Source organism: Silurus aristotelis, assembly GCF_946808225.1.
Source record: "Silurus aristotelis genome assembly, chromosome: 6".
In the NCBI taxonomy this organism is placed as follows: Eukaryota; Metazoa; Chordata; class Actinopteri; order Siluriformes; family Siluridae; genus Silurus; species Silurus aristotelis.
This window is the reverse complement of record NC_139579.1, coordinates 12,960,399-12,978,407: the sequence shown is the minus strand read 5'-3', so window position 1 is coordinate 12,978,407 and position 18,009 is coordinate 12,960,399. Positions and strand designations below refer to the sequence as shown.

The 18,009-nt window shown below is 39.7% G+C and overlaps 1 protein-coding gene across 3 annotated transcripts; it reads right to left on the bottom strand.

Annotated features, from left to right (window-relative positions):
• Positions 1 to 853: 853 nt before the first annotated feature.
• sfpq (splicing factor proline/glutamine-rich) lies at positions 854 to 17,480 on the bottom strand. Of its 3 annotated transcripts, none has more exons than XM_083543874.1 (12): positions 16,705 to 17,480; positions 15,605 to 15,793; positions 15,217 to 15,518; positions 14,993 to 15,088; positions 14,621 to 14,817; positions 14,456 to 14,540; positions 14,219 to 14,333; positions 13,995 to 14,040; positions 13,765 to 13,874; positions 1,440 to 9,879; positions 1,269 to 1,364; positions 854 to 1,174 (listed from the first exon to the last, which is right to left on the bottom strand). In XM_083543874.1, exons 1-10 carry the CDS (start codon positions 17,245 to 17,247, stop codon positions 9,760 to 9,762), a joined length of 1,803 nt encoding a protein of 600 aa, XP_083400000.1. In that variant the 5' UTR covers positions 17,248 to 17,480; the 3' UTR covers positions 854 to 1,174; positions 1,269 to 1,364; positions 1,440 to 9,759. The 3 variants fall into 3 exon arrangements, with proteins under 3 accessions (XP_083400000.1, XP_083400001.1, XP_083400002.1); XM_083543875.1 differs by having other exon boundaries at positions 1,440 to 1,488; XM_083543876.1 differs by having other exon boundaries at positions 1,447 to 1,488.
• Positions 17,481 to 18,009: the final 529 nt, after the last annotated feature.

The window sequence follows — 18,009 nt, the reverse complement described above, 5'->3', positions numbered from 1 at the left end:
CTCAGGGGAAGGGGGAAAAAAAAAGAAGGGGGGCGGGGGGGGGGGGGCTGGATGGTTCAAGCTCCTAATACCTTCAGAAGAATTAAATAACTTGACATATCTAAAGGAACAAGATGTTTAACTGATTGGTGGCCCATGCTGGGTTTATACCCAACTCCATTCCTTATGTGAACAAAATGGGGTGATTACATTTATACACCAACAATCTTTCACAAATACAGTCTCTTATTGGTGTTTGATAGACACATGCATACTCCTTTTGCTTCTATAAACTCAAACACTGGACAGTGAATGAATGGAAGAAAGTCCAAAGAAGACATTCTCTAAAAGAACAAAAATAAGGGAGAGATGATGTTAGCAGCCTGCCTCAGCCAGCAATCAAAGATGGAGGTGGAAGCTTGATGTTTTGGGGTTGTTTTTGAACAGAAATGGATGGAGACCTATTCCGGAAAAGTGAAAAACTGTAATTGAAACCGACGTCACCATACAAGATGATCTGAAGAGCACGTCCAAGCTCTGCTCAGTCACCACACCAAAATCCTACTGATCTGCTCTGGGAAGAACTGGATCACAAGAAATCCAGAAACAAGAAAAGTGAAGAACACCGTTGGCGAGTTTTATAAGAGGCACGACATTTCACGGGTATTTCATCTGAATGTTTAGAGAACTGTCCAGGTGCTGAAAGTGCGTAAAGCTGTTCCTTCATGCTATGGGATGATTTAAAAAAACAAACAAAAAAAACCTACATTTTCTATTACATTGTTAAATTACTTTTTTCATAGAATCAAAAGGAATATACATGCACCTTTTGCTGTAAAAATTGTTCAACTTCATTATGACAGAATCAATCACAAATCGTTTAAAAAATTTTATTATTCACAGACGTTTTGTACAGCGTTTGTCAGAGAAACCTTGCTCCGATCGCATACACGTGTCGAGTGGGATTAACTTGCAGACTGCAGTCCCGAATCGGAGCCGTGATTAGCGACGTGTGATAAAGCAGGTGAAACGCACACCGCAATACATTTAATCGTCTGAACACAACACTCGGGTCAAGACTCTGTACTGGAAACGCAAGCTGTGCTTTTCAGGTTATTCAACAGAAGCCCGAGCAACGCCCTGATGAACACGTTCACGAATCCGTGTGCAGAACTTCGGAATCTCCAGCAGGTCCCTAAAAAAAAAAAAAAAAAAAATAGATGTTTATTTGTTTAATAAACCGTTAGTCTGGTTCAATTCTTCTGAATAAAAAAATAAATAAACCTCACAAGTAGTCCTGCGACCTGAAGGTCTGCTGTCCTGCTGCTTGTAGTCCACAGCACCTGATCCATGTACTAGATCAGAGATTACACTTAACCAGTGCCCTAGAACACAACAGGGGGCAAAAACATGAACACACAATATGGTGGTGCGATTTACAGATTTAAGCGTGTCATGACCTTATACCTGAAGTCAGGTTGCTCAGCCTCCATCGGTTGCCCGAGGCCCCTGCAGCGAGAGACACAGTAAGTAAACATGCTCTTCAGACTGTACGACACTGATTCCTAGACTAACCGAAGATGGAAATGTATTATATGGAATAAAATGCAACATTAAACAATTATTTAAAATCATTAAGAAATCTGTGAACATATACAAAAAATAAACTGATTCACTGTTTAAATTCTAAATGTGTAGAGGAAAATAAATAAATAAATAAATAGTCGGGCTGCTGAAGTTGTATCTAGTAGAGGACGATTCGTCCAAATTGTTTACATAATGAGATGTCGCACGCTACTGCAATGCATCACTGTTTACATGTGAACAACAGACCTTTCTTGTAATATCTACATTAAGAAAAATTAATGTCCTTTAGTTTCTTATAAAATTTCTCTGCTCGATGACAAAAAGCGTTTCACATTTACTCTAACAGCAGGAGCTGAGAGTGCAGGGAAAAGCTGCACTTAAAGTATCCTAAAAAATAAAAAGATACAAATCAGTCCTAATACAGACCCATCAGCTTTTCTGAATATGAAAACATCTCAAATATATTTGGTCTTCAATTACTGACTAATCTCAAAAAAGCAGAACAGAAGTTGAGGAATGTAACCAAGCAATTTTTTTTATCTTCTTGGTTTCACGAGCACATACATTTTGCAAAGGAAAATGTAAAGATTAAGCTAATCGTGGTTCGGCAGTGCAATGACTAGAAATCATGCAGATAGTAGGTCAAAATTCATAGACTGGTTTAAAGTGGAAGAAAAAAACAAAAAACAGGTGGGACGATTCTGTGAAACCATGTAGGTTTCCTGATCATTAATCTTAGATTTGTCTGAAATACTTAAACCAGCCCTTTGTAGACAAAGCAGCGAGCTACGCTTGAAACCAGGATGAATCTGGTGTTTGATATGAAGCCGAGGCGCTTGACCTGCATCTGCATGATTTGATGCCTTGTGCTGCCGACACAAGATTGGTTCACTGGATAACTGCATGGATGATCGTACAGGTGTTCGTATTAAAGTGGACAGTGAGTATGTTGGAATTTAGTTTTTTATCTAAGCCAGAAATGTGCTACATGTAATAACGGAATGGTGAAGAAGTGCACGGAGGAGTTATATGTGAAGACATTTTGAATGCTTGTTGCTTGAGAATACGAGACAAAAACCCGCTTCCAGACTGTTGATACATTAATTTACACTGTGAAGATGATGCTTGATGTACAGTCCATTATTAACCACAATGGATTTTCATAGATATTTATAAAAAAAAAAAAAACTTCACCTTTTACAGTGCTGGCGTTCTGTAAGAGAGAATCCTGAGGAGTGAGGTCACACTCTGCCTTTCCGAAGGCACCCATTATACTAACAGGGCAGTTCTGGCATCACACTCCCTTATTTACTTTAACAAAAAGGCAACTCCAGCCAAAGGCTTGGACAATGATGGACCACAGTGCAGATTAAACACAAGCCTCCCTAAACAATCTGCCATACCGTTGGATCGGGATACATCAAGAGGCACCTGTACACCCAAGACCTCGTCTTCAAGACGCGTGTGTAGAAGTAACACCATGATGTGCACAGTAAAATGCTGATGTAATACTCCAGTGTTGTGGGTTAATACAAATGAGTGGAATTTTACACAAGAAAGATCACAGTGGATCTAAAGTGGGAGGCCAAACAGGAAAAGGAACCGTGAACAGTGATGTAGAGTAGTGTGGAAACTGCAACCGTGCCGAGTATTTGTGGAAGAACAAAAGTCAAAGCCTGTTGGGTTGTACATTGACCATCAAGCTAGAATTATGAATTATAAAAAAATAAAAAAATACAAAGCTGCATTAAAGCTGGATTAGTATCTGGGTTTTGCGTTTTGTATCCCCCAGCCCCCCCCTCAAACTTCGTTTTCGCATTGTTATACCAGTTACTCAGCATATCGCTGGCTGCTTGAGTAGACATGAAGGTGCAAAAGGTGTGATCACATGGGATATTGTGGTCTTAATCATTTTTCTAATCAATACACATACGCAACCTTGAGGTTACAACTTTAAAAAAAGGTCATCGTTAAGTGAACAAAATCCAGATAAACTCGGCTATTGGTTCATTTGTAGACTATACGTGACTGCAGGTTCACATCAAGGAAATACTTTAAGGTCTATACATAAATACCAAATAGTGAACCAAGAACTTACTGCATGTGTGCTGAATCTAAGCTTAAATACATCATGAAAAACAACCCACTTCATCAATCTGCATCTGTAGATCATTAAGCTGTTCTACACAGTTAAATTGTTCACCAAACAGTACAAAAATTAAAAAATAAAATAGTAGTGAGATAGCTAGTTAATACGCAGATCCTTGTTCTCCAAGTTCTGTCCTTTCCCCTCTGTTGAACTGGCTTGTGCGTGCTGGACTTTGGTTTCCATTTCACCACCGCTACATTAAACACATTCTTGCATCAATCTGCCAGAACTACATCACCTCCATGTAGTTAGTCCAGATACGACACTGCCTTGAGCTTAAATTAAGACTCGGGTCACAGAGCAAATTCACTAAAATGTTTAAAATGTGATGCACTGAGGTCAAGGGTCTGGATGAAACATACACTACAAAACACACATGAGCCAAAGTGTTGCATTTTCTCCAACTTCAACTCCCCACCCATGTCCACAGATATTTACCATGCCAACAATAATACTGTTTTGAAGAAATTGTCCCCATACACAATCCCATCCCCGTCATTTGCTTATTTCAAAGGCATTCCACGAGAGAACGCAGAAAAAACACAACTTGAGTCCACAACAGAAAATCTGCACTGCGAGTCCATGTTTACAAGTGTGATGCCAGAACCCCAAAACATTCAACATGAGTGTGAATCAGGGAGGTGAAAGCAACCGTGTGGGGTTTTTTTTCATCTTCATTGAACAAAAGACATGAGCACTTACCTTTTCAGATGATAAGCAAGCAAACCTCTCGCTGCACACAAGTCCAGGCCTCAACTGTCCACTGATCTGAAGAACTACTCATCTTGTCTCATTGTAACCAACTGCTGGAGTGTCAACTGTGGAGCAGGGCAAAGCTGGACACTGGCTGCTACTGCTTAGCTACAGCACCACCATCCACGCCATACACGTTACACACAGACACAAGCTCTTCTTACAGAGAACTGGAAAACTGAGAGTTGGACGCCGACAGGGGAAAAAAAGGTGGGTTTTCAGCAGATGGTAAGTATTGGCATTACTGGTGGAGAGCCGCTGGAGCTCACACGGACATTTGTTTATACAACTGTAAAATACAGCACCTAATAGGGTTATAAATAGGATCACATCGTGGTTATTTAGTTCAAAGGGCTGTGTTTTTTCATCCATTAAGTGGATTTTGGATGAGCATTAGGAATTTTATTTTTCTACATGCTTGAGGAGCAAATCCAGTTGACTTTCATGAGAAAAAAAAAGAATTAGCAAAACCATGACCTTACATGGCTTTAATGCTGGTTTGGGTAATGTCCATCATTAGCAAGTCAAGCTCCATGACAAGCACTTTATACATCAAGTATAAAAAAAAAGTACATAATTGTATACATTAAAATTGATCTACTTTATAAAAGGTTCTAGTGGCGCTTGAGAGATTTACTGCATCACCACCAGCTGGGTGAAGTTGAGTTTAAGCTCATTCTCACTTAGCTTTAAATATGCTCATTTTAAATATGCTTAATGGCCACTAAAACATGCTGTACTCTATTGTAACTTGCCCCACAATGGCAGGACCGCACAAAGGTGCTAATGACACTTCACGTACCACAGGCAAGATTAGCACAATAATAATAAATAAATATTAAAGATAAGTCCTTTCTTTACTCGGATAAAAAAAAAATAATATTCAATTACTAAACATTAGTTTTACTGATGCGCCAAGTCTCAAATCAAGCACCGAAACCCACCATGATTCTTCTACTTTATTGGCGGTTCGCATTCTTAAGTAAAATATTACCACCATTTACTCTGGTTAAGGGTTTAGAGACTTAAAATCCCTATTTCCCAGACCAAAAACTGATGAGTGACAACTTAAAAGACCATAATTAAAACATTTACAAGAATATTGTCTTCATGCTCCATGTTTCGTTTCGCTTCAATATTAAACATATATCTGCATAAAGCATCCATATTTGTCCATAAGCATGTTAATTAGAAAATGTTCACTCGTGAAACCGTGGGTTTAAATATTTTGAATCGACAGCCCTAACAAATAACGTGTTAATTTATTACAAAAATTTAACATTTTATTTTTATAAAATTATTGTAAGGGCACTCATTTTATTAACATGCGATTGATTCAGCGCAAATTTTTTTGACCATTTTAAATAAATATATAAATGTAAGCGGCGAAATTAAAAAATTCTAACACACGTTCACATCCTTTCTTTACACAGATCCCTAAAGGCTGCAGTAACAAAACTGTTACACCTATTAACATTAAGAATATAGGCAACATTCAACAAAGAGCCTGTGCTGGGTTTTTTTTTTCTGATTGCTGGATTACAGAAACAAGACTTTTTACTTTTAATTTTGCCATGCATCTTTTAATCTGTACTTGAATTTCAACAAGTTTCAACGGTGAATTTATATATCATTTTAAGGGGTGCACATCGAATGCACTGAACATTTAAAATGTATATTTTAAAGAGCCTTTTCCAAAAAGCAAAATAAACTTAAAGGCAAAATTTTAGTTGTGCGACAAATCCAACACGTGTATTTAAACCGGAAAACAGCACATATTGAAGTGAGGTGGGGGTTTCAGTTCCAGGTCTAACAATTTATCCATTTAGAAAATGTACACTTGACTATCCCCATGAACGTATACAACAAGTTATAATATCAGCTTAAAAACAGCAGCTTACAAGTAATGGCAGGGGGTTCAGTTTCCACCATGTGATTCCACTATGATCCTGAAAATGCTGTGAAAATTGTAGAAGACAATTCAGCACCAGGGCCAGCACGAGGGGCAACAATATACAAATCTGTTTACTGAAACATGCTGAAACAAGAGACTCAGGTTACAAACACTACAGTTGGTCACAGTAACCATAAAACAGTGAGAAGGTCTATTAGCAGGAATGGATGAACCACTAAGTCTGGGAGAAACAGACTGTGCATTCAGACTCCCAATTAATTAACTAATTAATCTACACACAATTACATAAACAAAGCAAAATAAAAACACTTTGAATTTATTTATTTATTTAAACAAGTTATTAAAAAGAACAATAAGTCGTTTAGAATGCTCTAACCTGAGCTCTGGTCCATCGTGTTTGCTTGCTTTTTACCTTGAGATGTCTGCAGAACTCTGTTGGAGTCCATCTGTCGCAAGCGCAAATCACCTGACATGATGTGTGCGCAACGAGTCCCGTAAAATTATCTTCGAACACAGTTTAAAGACAAGACGCCGCAAGTGTAACTTGCTGTAAATGCCCGACTAAAAGCCAAAATGTGAAGTCCAAGGAACCTGTGCTGCCATTTTTTCTAAAACTCTTAAAAGCTCCAAAGAGTACAGGTGAGCTTAATTCTCGCAGAGTCCATTATGTTGATAATCTGGTCATACTCCAAAAAAGGGTTACAAAGGCCTGAACGTTCTAATGGAGTTATGGCAAAGATACTACAGCAATCAGGCTTTAAGGAAAGATGGGATAAAGGGGAAACCACAGAGTACAAAGAGTCTCTTGTGGGAAAAGTATTGCTTCGGCCAATGTCATCATTACAGAGAAGCATGATGGTAAATAAATCATATTAAGATCCCTCAACAGCCTGAATGGGAAAACGCCATAATCTTGGTTAATCAAATTAACTTAATTGACAATACAAAACACAGCTTGGGGAGGTGAATCAAAATGAACAAACGCCTCTTTAATTCATTAGTTAATTAGCCTGTGAACAGGAAATGGATAAAAGGCTGCCAGAGAAGTACCAAAACACCCCAAAACAAAAGATGACCTGGGGTCAGGTAAATAATATTTAACAAATAAGTGAAGGGAATATACCCTTCAGAAGTGCAAGTCAGTTGCGGCTCAGAGGGTTCAACATCCTTAATCACGTCAAACATTAAATGATAATAAATCCGAATATTAATATATTTAGTAAATAAGTCAGTGTTGGATGAACTGATGGATGAAGAGGAATCATGGAAGCGTCCCTGTCCGGAGTTATATCTGATAATTAGAAAATCGTTCAGCTCCTAAACTAGCTGTCTTTGGCGTACAACATGGCAACCAGTTGGCGTTGATCTCCAAACTAAATTGAAATACGTGGAATAAAGTTCCAAATCCTCCCCAAGGGTTAAGGTCAGAGCTCTACAGTGGCTCGGGAAATTTCAAGTGCCTAAAAACATCTTATACAATTACATGCTTTCCAGCTTTGTGTCAACAGTTGAAAAAAAATAAAATCACGTCGCCGTCTTTATAATGTACATTGTAGACTTTGTACTCTGCTATTGTCTTCACATGATCTCAGTTACTTGTTTTAGAGGAGAGGACAAAATTAAACGGCACTGTACTGAAACCTTCACAAGTTCCGGCGAGCGCAATTTGACAGTCACCTGTTAAAGGAGAAAAACAGAGCACCAAGAAAACACGATGGCAAATACATTTGTCATGGATGCATTTGGCTCCAGCCATAAAAGTAACCCTCCCCCATGATCATAATGAAACCCAATCTGCATTAACACACTGAGACAATCGAGAACTTCCATTTTCGTGTACAAACAATATTAATCCTCAAAAACAGGCCTTTGCTCCAGTGGTGAAGATCATACAATCATTAGGCAGCACAGTGGTAAGAGGGCTGCTGGCCGTATAGCAGAATTCTACAAAATGCTGAAATAGAATTAAGTAGTGTTCGAGTTGCAGGAGGTCTGCTAGCAACCCAAAGAGTAAATGTTAGATTTATGAATTACCTTGCTGTACTTAGCATGCACAAATTTTCCTGCAGTGTTGATTTAGCAGGTAACTAAAGGTTTCCGATATTTTCGGCTGGTGACCACCTGTAGGTCTTAGCCAGTTATAAAAAAAATGAAGAAACACGATTGAAATTGAAGTAAACTAAAATAAATTGAAATAAAAAAACGTACTGAAAATTTAAATAGCTTAGATCTTCACATTTATATGCATGCCAGGCTACTCAATTATGGTTTAAACCATCTATTTGTAACTGCGCATCTCAAACCAAACATTAATATGCAACGTCAGGGGTGGACAAATCATTGTCCCAGATACCCTGGGAAAGTGTTTCAAAGTGTTCTGGATGATCAAACTGTACAACAAACTACATTCTGAATCACCACATTCTGCACTAAACACACTAAAGTGTAATCTGGTCGACTCGATAACTTTCTCCTGGTGAGGGTTAAGTGTCTGTCTGTCTTAAGAGTCTATCCTGTAAGACTGACTGAAAGGAGGGAGAAGTCATCTTCAGATGTGCAGGACATCATTCAAAGCAACATTTTCACATTAAGGAAAGTTTAGTGAAGCCAATTTGCCTGCGGTAACCAAACTTAATTTCCTCAAAGTGAGGTCTGACCACCACAGATTAAAAACACAGGGATGATGGCAAACAACTGCATCTGCTGTAAATGCAATGTTTAATAATCATAGAATTGCATCACTACATTAGCCACCCCTTTGAAGGTATTTCTACATGCTTGATGGGTTAAGCTAGTGCATTTTTGATTTGTCCACCCCTGCATTTATTTAAACTTGGTTATAATTTTCAGATGAATTCTGGATTCATACCTCAAGTAGACGATTAGTGATTTTTTTTTTTTTGGGGGGGGGGGGGGGGGGGGACACGAAGTCAAACACTGTGCCAAAATGCTGAAATGTGGGTTTGTACAACCAAATGTTCTCTTTATTGCAAATTACATGGATTATCTCAAAAAATGTTGAATGGCACAGAACATAACCACAGTAATAGCAGAACAACAGGAGCAACCAGCATAAACAAGTAACATTGTATGATTTTATATATATATAATGTAGAAAAGGAGAATACAATAAGTTTTGCTGAGCAAGATGACCCTCTTGCTGAGCGGTTCACTACTTTTTCTAACCCGAACACACAAAATTACTTAAAGAAAAAAGATTAAAAAAAATTGCCACACAAAAAAAAAAAAAAAAAGAAGAAGAAGAATCCTCAGGCTAAAATTCCAATGGAATATTTTAAACTTAAATACATCATTAGGACCCCAGAATCTAACTGGGAATCCAGAAACAAGCTCCGCTATTTAAAAAAGTGCCAGATCAGAAGCGTGGCTTCTTGGCAGGTCCTTCGAATTCCTCACGGACTCTGCCGAATCCGGAATTGCCCGGACCCATGCCCCTCGGACCAGCGGGGCCACCTTGAGGGAAACGCTCATTGTGCTAAAGCGTAACGTTTTTCGTACGAAGTAAAGAATTTGGCAGAGTAATTTGTGGTTTGTTTGGTTTTTTTGGTGGTTTTCCATTGAGGGAATACAAAAGGGCCAACAATGGCATAAGTTCCATGAGTTCATATTTTGAGCCACAGGTATTAAAGTGTGTGGGGGATCCAAGGGAAACATTCGATGATACCGTTCCAACACGCAGATCCACGGTGCCATGGGTAACATAGGAAAAGGAAAAGAGGGTAATGTATTTGTTAGAATGATCCTACCATAGAAGAACTTAAATGTGGAAAAATTACTACCATTTGAACTTGTCAACAAAAAAGGTAATCAGCTGAATTGCAGTCAAGACTGGTTTCTTGTCTAGATATGTCCAGCCTGAACAATTGTTTCAGATATATTAAGAAAAATAACCAATAAGGCAGCTTGTGTTTGCTTGTTTATAAAATTATGCTACAGCAGCTTTAGAATAATCCTTTGGTATCTGAAAGTTCTATCAATCTTGCAATATGCCCTAGAGCTTGGTTTTACATGAGCCATTGCACTGAGCACTTTTAATTAGTTGTTTTTTTATTGTAAAGTCTAATAAAACAAAGTGACCAATTAGACACTTCGAGCAAAAAAATTCAAACAGGACTGTAGTTAAAACACGTTGACAACTAAGCTGTAACTACTTCCAACAGAATTTCAATTTATTAAAAACATACATAATTAAGAGCCAAAAAATTAACTGGGAATCCAGAAACAATATTTTAAAGTGCCAGATCAGAAGCGTGGCTTCTTGGCAGGTTCTTCCTGTAACTACTTTAATTTAATGGGAGGCTACATTTTCAGATGACCACAATTTTAAAAACATGCTAGTAATTGGAATTAGAGCTTAATAAGACAACATCCTGTAATGAATAAACTAAACTTGTTTTTCTTTCTTCTTGCCATGAATATTAACATTTTCAAATGTGTGCTCTATTCCATAAACCAATAACAGCATTTGGTGAAACACTGGAACTTGCCAAACTCACAAATGGTTGCTTAAAACTTCCCCCCTCTCAGAGACTGAGACACATGACCATATAATAAAAGTGAATTTTTCTTAGCAAAACTTAAATAATTGACAGGAAATGACTTCCTCTTATTCCATAACTACAAGAGTGAACTGCAGGTTGACTGGACACATTTATTGCAGTTAGAAGAAGCCCTTGTCCAGAGCGACGTACAAAAGCGCCAATATATAATTTGATTTTCCTCCTCGTAGATTTCATTCCTCACCATTCGTACATACATAACCACGAGCAACCAGTGTAGCTGTGCATGTTAAGCGTGTCTGATAATTATAGTGTACCAAATTCACAGATTCAGCAACAAATTGCTGTTCAACTGCAGGGATGTAGATAAGAGTGTGCCAAACCTAAGCTATGACTACAAACACCAGGACTTGGCTCGTACCTTGTTCACTGCAATGCCCATACACGTGTTGTGTTGGATATACACTGCCCGCCAAAAAAATGTCACCACCTGGATTTAACAAAGCTCTTTAGCAAAGAGCTAAAGAGCCTCCATTGGAAAAATATATTTCATCTGGCAACAAGTTATTTAACCCTAATTGATGCGGTGAGTAGCTTCTCGTTTCTTAAACAACCACGTCAGAAGATACATCCTGTGGTCATGGAAAAGATGTTAATTTGTTTTAGAAGAGTCAAATTATTGGCATGAATCAAGCAAACATCTAAGGGGATTGCAGAAACTTAAAATTGGGTTAGGAAGTGTGCAATGCATTATTAAAAACTGGAAGGATAGTGGGGAACAAGAAATGTGGTCCCAAAAAATATCGAATGTTCGTGGTTGGTGATCCCTTTAACGTGATACGTTAGTGAAAGTAAGAGCATTTCCACAAGCACAATGCGAAGGAACCTCAAGGGACTGAGACTAAACAGCTGTGAAACCTTAAGAAAACCACTCATCAGTGAGGCTGGTTGGGGGAAAAAGTTTGTTTGCTAGGGAGCATAAAGATTGGGCTCTGAATCAATAGAAGGTCATGTGGTCTGATGAGTCCACTGGCACATCAGGGTAAGAGAGGTGGATGAACTGATGCATCCATCATGCCCATTGCCTACTGTATAAGCCTGTGGGGGCAAAGCTATGATCTGGAGTTGCTGCAGTGGGTCAGGTCTCGGTTCAGCAATGTTATGTGCCCAAAGAAAGAGGTCAGCTGACTACCTGAATATACTGAATGACCAGTTTATTCTATCAGTGGATTTTTTATTCCATATTCCTAGATGGCTATGCCAGGAGTCATTGGGCTTAAATTGTTAAAGAGTGGTTTAGGGAGCATGAGACATTTTCACATATGGATTTGACCACCACAGAGTTCAGACCATCTAGGGTAAAAAATAACCAACTCTGGACGGATATAAATGTGACCTTGTAGACGCTCATCAAAACGATGCCATGGCGAATGCGTGCCATAATCAAAGTTAAAGACAATATATTAGTGTGTGACTTTTTTCTTTTTTAGACGGGCAGTGCAGATGGCTGAATTAGATTTTCTAATGAACCCCATGGTTGACCACCGGCATGTGGCAGCTCTCCATCAAACAATGCAGCTCATAAAAATTACGCCATGCTCCTCATTTCACTTTCCCAGACAGTATCTTCACAAATAACATTTTCTATGGATGTTATGAAGTTGTGACCTCCACGTGAGCGGTGAAATACTATTTAAATTGACGAAAGATTCAAAACCAGATTAATCAATTCAATGCATAATAAGCACTGGACACAATGATCCTTCAATAGAAACCAGTGTCTACAGAAACTTTTCATTTAATTTCCTTCAAGAATTCATTTAAAAAAAAAAAAAACTTTTTAATATGTAATGACACTAGAATGAGGCAAAAAGGTGCAGAAAGTTAAGTAGAAGCCATTTGCACTATAAAGTGGCCAAATTTTGCTTTTGAATTGCAGATTCAAATTGATACTAGTAAGAAAACTATTTTTAAACAAAGAGGGGAATAAAATTCAGTAGATTTTGGCTTCGCAACGCAATGAAAACGAAGTGAAAGACTGAGTGATTGAATTAACTGAGCTGCACTGCCTGATGAAAAGAAGCCAATTTGTAAAAATCTGGAGCACCACAAGAGGCAAATAAAAAGCTGCTAATCGCATTTACACAACAGTGTGTGGAAAAGCAAACTGAGCTACCGCAGGCCCTTAATGAACTTACGGCCTCTGTTGCAATCATTTGAGAGAACAAAACAATTCTGCCACCATAAACCTAAGCATTGATGTCACTCACACAAACATCTAAAAGCAGATAGAAAGGAATTGATTGCTCGCTATAACTCAGAATAACTCTAAAGGCCACCCTGAAGGATCTTTTTTTGGTTTGGTCTCATCCAAAAGCTCAGCGTTCTGATTTGTTAATTTATTGATCAGAAAATCCATAGAAAGTCGATCTGCACAAAAACCTTTCAAAAATACAAAAGTGCCAGACGATCTGCTCATTAAAGGGCTCATGAATACTAGAATACAAGATCAGTCCAGAGGTTTTCCAACACGAAGAGTCGATGTGTTTGTGTTACAAGAAGGTGAAGAAAAAAAATAAATAAATAAAAACCCTCAGATCCACAAAAAACATGCCTGCCTTCATTCAACACACCAGACAGGACTTACAAAGCAAAACCAAAGTCCACTGTTGGGTTTTTGTACAGACGGACTTTCCAGGCAACTCAAGAAATATTAGAGAAAAAAAGCAGAACATGGATGATTTTTTTTTTTCTTCCATCATTATAAATCTATCCAAACCCTAACTGAAACTGTTCACTCACACACACACACTCACACACACACACCGTACTGCCGTTCACACAACCACAAGATACGTTACCATTTCGTTGGGCACCATGCCCCCTGGCACTGGGCCACCGAGTCCCTGGTGACCTTCAAAGCCCATTCTGGCCAAAGGAAACTTCTGGTTGTTAGAGCCAAAAGGCATATCTAATAAATTAAAACCAAGTTCAGAAATGCATACATTCAAGTCAAACCTCCAACTTCAAAAGGCAGAACAAACCTTTTAATAAAAGCACAGTAACCTACAACAAACAGAATTATGTTCACCTGCTAATCCAAGACCTCCAGCATTCATCCTCATCTCCCTTTCCCTCTGTGTGTGTGTGTGGGGGGGGGGGGGGAAGAGAGAGAGAGAATGAGTAGTTATATAATAAATAAATAAATAAATATATATATATATATATATATATATATATATATAGTTTATAGATTCTGATTGTGAAATGTATAATCTAATCTATCTCCACTGATGGCTAAAACATGGCACCTACATTGTCCATGAAACCTCCCATTCTGTAGGACTCCTCACGCTTGCGCCTCATCTGTTCCTCCATTTCTCTCTGCCGCATCATTTCCTCCTCCCGTCTGCGACGCTCCTCCTCTTGCCTACCGAATGAAAGAAAAGACATTTACAGTAATGGTGAAATTCATCTCCATCGTATTATACTTTTTTTTTTTTTTTTTTTACGACGAAGGCGCTTGTGTGTGTGGGGTGGTGATTTCTTTACCTGAGCTGCATCTCTTTGCGTTTTTGCATTTCCTGATTATGCACCTCTTCCATGCGACGCAGTTCCTCCTGCCGTCTAAGAAGGTCTAAATAAAGGAGGGTAAAAACGTTATGGACTCATACAAGCCTTATTGTGGAACTACTAACCCTGATGAGAGACACTTGCCCTGTCGAAGTAAGTTAGCCTGGTGCTCGTGGTAGGCGTCTTCCATTTCCGCCTCCAGCTTCTCGCGGGCCTCGCGGATGTTCTTCTCCACCTGCTGCCTCTGCTGCTTCTCCATGTCGTCCAGAGACTTCCACCTCTGAGAGTATTCGAACTCGAAGGTGCCTGGTCTAGCAAAACGTGGAGGCTGCTCTCGCTCTCTGAATAAAATCCAAGAAATTACCCATCAACCTACACCACATCTGAACATTTCTAAAAACATTTTAATCCGTAGAAAATTTCATTTATAAACAGATTTAAATGAGAGACTCTGATCACGAGCCAGACGATACGTTTGAGAGCACGATGTATTTCTTTGGTAGCTTTGCAACTCACTTCTGATAATTTGGGTTCTTCTGGGCTAGCTTCTCTGGCAGACCATCCTCATCATCATACTGATCCATCAGCTCAACCACAACTGGACGAGGTGACCTGGTGGAAGAGATTCACAACAATCCCTGGTTTTTTCTCTCTATTGTTTCTGTGCAATAGCACTTATTTGTGTAAGTTTTTAATTTCGTTTAAATGTGAACATGCTCGACAGTGAAGATCAAACTTACGAGGTGAGCAGAAAGACGCCGTCGCTGCACCGATCGAGAGCTTTGCGCGCCGCAGGCTTGGTAGCGAACTCGACGATGCCTTTTCCGACGGAGCGTCCACGGTCGTCCACGACCACCACAGCCCTTTCGACCACTCCGAACTGCGAGAAGGCCTCCTCGAGGAGCTCGTTGGAGACGAACGGAGACAGGTTGCGGATGGACAGCGCCGCCGAATGGGTCGCGAATCGAACCCTGAGGGGTCTGCCTTTCATGGGCTTGTCGTCCAGTTCGGCCTTTGCGACCTCCGCCAGAGCTCGCGACTCCTGAAACCGACAGAAAGGGAAAAGTGTTGTACAGGTCGATCTTCTGGGCTCAAGATAAACACGGGTGTCAGTCGTGAGGGTCTTACCAGTCGGATGAATCCGAAACCTTTGCCCTGGTTGATAAAGATCTCACTGGGTTCTCCATACTTGGAGAACAGTCTCCTGAACTCGTCCTCAGTAATGTCGTTGGGTAGATTGCCGATAAAAAGCCGACATCTCTGGGTGTAGGTCTTCTCCCCGGGTTTCCGCAACATCGACAGAGACGCCTTCAATTCCTGGAAGATTAAAACCGTCCGTTAATACTTGGCTAACAAATACATGTATCGCAATAATAAGTAAAGTAAAAACAGAGGTGGACAATTATCATTTTCACCCTGCTGTAGTTCCTACGGATTTTTATTAATAAAAAATAAAATAAAAAAGGATTCGACGCAACAACTCAACACCTAGCATTTACCAAATTACCACGCAATAAAAATACCAAAATGTATTAAAAATCACTAAACAATATATTGTACACAATTACATCTTTTTTATTAAAAATGATAATTTATTAGCTGTTTGGTTATTTCATGTCGTTAGCCAGTTCGCTATTTAGCTCAACAAAATGGCGGCGTTGGCGCTCACGGGCCGTATCCCAAATGGCTCCTCGGAGTACACTTCATAGGCTATACCGACATATTGGGACACGAATGAGAGAGGGGGAGGGTTGAACCCTTAAAAATATTTGTATTTATTACAAAAATATATATACGTATATAAATGAAAATATATTATATACACTAATATATAATTATATATTAGTATATCATTATAAATAGTTATTTGATGTATACTGCGCAACGCGAGCTCTTTGGCGCCATTGTTCCCTGCAACAAAATGGCCGCGCGCACCCCGCACCCCCGTGAACGCGCAAGCGGAGCCGAATCCCAAATAGACACCCTTTCGGACACAAATGGCACTAAATAGTGTACACTTGCAATTTGGAATACGACAACAGTTTAGGGGTGTAACACGCTATTTGGGATGCGGCCCAAGAAAAATAGAAAACAGGCCCGAATAAGCGTTTGTGTTTTTGTGTATAGAACAATACAGAAACTGAAATTATACGAAAATTTAAATTGTGTATTGATGTGTTCAACAGTAAAAAAAAAAAAAAAAAAAAAAAAAAAAAAAATGTACTAACATTGGAGTGAGTCGCCGCAGGTGCCCGGGACGCCTCGGTGTTAGGAGGCTTCGGGCCGTTCCCACTGACCGGAGTCTTCTGCGGAGGTTTCCGCTGTTGATTCTGTGGTGTTCCGGTTTCTGGTTTAAGAATTTTCGGCGGCGGTGATTGAACTGGTGATTGAACTGGTTGAGCAGGAGGTTGTTGTGGTGGAGTTGGTGTCGGTAGTGGTAGGGGTAGTTGTTGCTGGGCCGGACCTTTACTCTGGGCATCAGGCGGCTGCTGTTGTGGCTGCTGTTGCAGAGGAGGAGACTTCATCTCCGGCTTCACAGGGACAGGAAGGATTGCTCCCTCAGGTTTTTGCGGGGTGCTCGGGTTAACCTGGTTAACTTGATTGGGTTTAAAACCTCCAGCAACGCCGCCACCGCGGTTCTGAAACGGATGCTGTGGACTATTTCGGAAATTTGGGTTCCCCATCCCTCCGCGCATTCCTCCTCCTCCTCCTCCAGTTCCACGGCCTCGCTGCTGAAATCCGCCGCGGTTCCTAAAACGGTCCCGAGACATACCTAACCGAGTATTTAATTTATAATAAAACGTTTAAGGAAAAGATCTCTAAACGCAACAACAAAGAGCGGAAATCCTGCTTTTTTTTTTTTTTTTTTTTTCCCTTTAAATCTCGGATTAAACCCTCAGTCTGCTCCGCTGTTGTTCTCGCGCTGTAAAATGGCTGCTGGAGTGTCGCCTCACAAAGCTATAATTTAACCGGCTGGGTATATGTGACGTCACTTCCGTGCGACAGAACGGGGTTCCCTCTGGCGACCCCTACTGCCCGTCACTGGTTAGGCATTTCATTTCAAAGGCGTGTGTTTGTGTGTGTATCAGGAAAGTGAGGTTCTGAAGTACAGGACCAGGGAAAACATTTTGGACCTCCAGTTTTTTTTCTTTATTTTCCTCTAAGATGCCCAAACTATGAAACAACACATATGGAATTAAACGTGTGTTAAACGACCCAGAATATGTTCCGATTTAGCTTTGATGCCATCTTGGCAATCTCATAGCATTCTTTCATCACAGACCCGGAATGGTTTTCAGTTCACAAGTGTGCTTCGTCAAGCGTGGCATTCCTGGCCTTTATTATGTGCTTTTAGTAACCATCAGTAACTATATCAATGCTGGTAAAACTACTGTACAAATCCAAATTATGTTAAGAAACCCATTAGAATTGGCTACCTCTGCTGCAGAGGATACATTTATTAGATTTACCAGTCTCTGAAACAGCCAATTTACATAAATTCTCCCCGGATTTCAGGTGGCAGGCATATTTTT

Excerpts from the sequence above, each read along its gene's own strand:
- sfpq (XM_083543874.1), bottom strand. The coding sequence starts at position 17,247 with ATGTCTCGGGACCGTTTTAGGAACCGCGGCGGATTTCAGCAGCGAGGC. Across the intron at positions 15,519-15,604 it reads GTTTCGGATTCATCCGACTG|GAGTCGCGAGCTCTGGCGGA; the intron begins GTAAGACCCTCA and ends TGTCGGTTTCAG. Across the intron at positions 14,541-14,620 it reads GGCTAACTTACTTCGACAGG|ACCTTCTTAGACGGCAGGAG; the intron begins GCAAGTGTCTCT and ends TCCTTTATTTAG.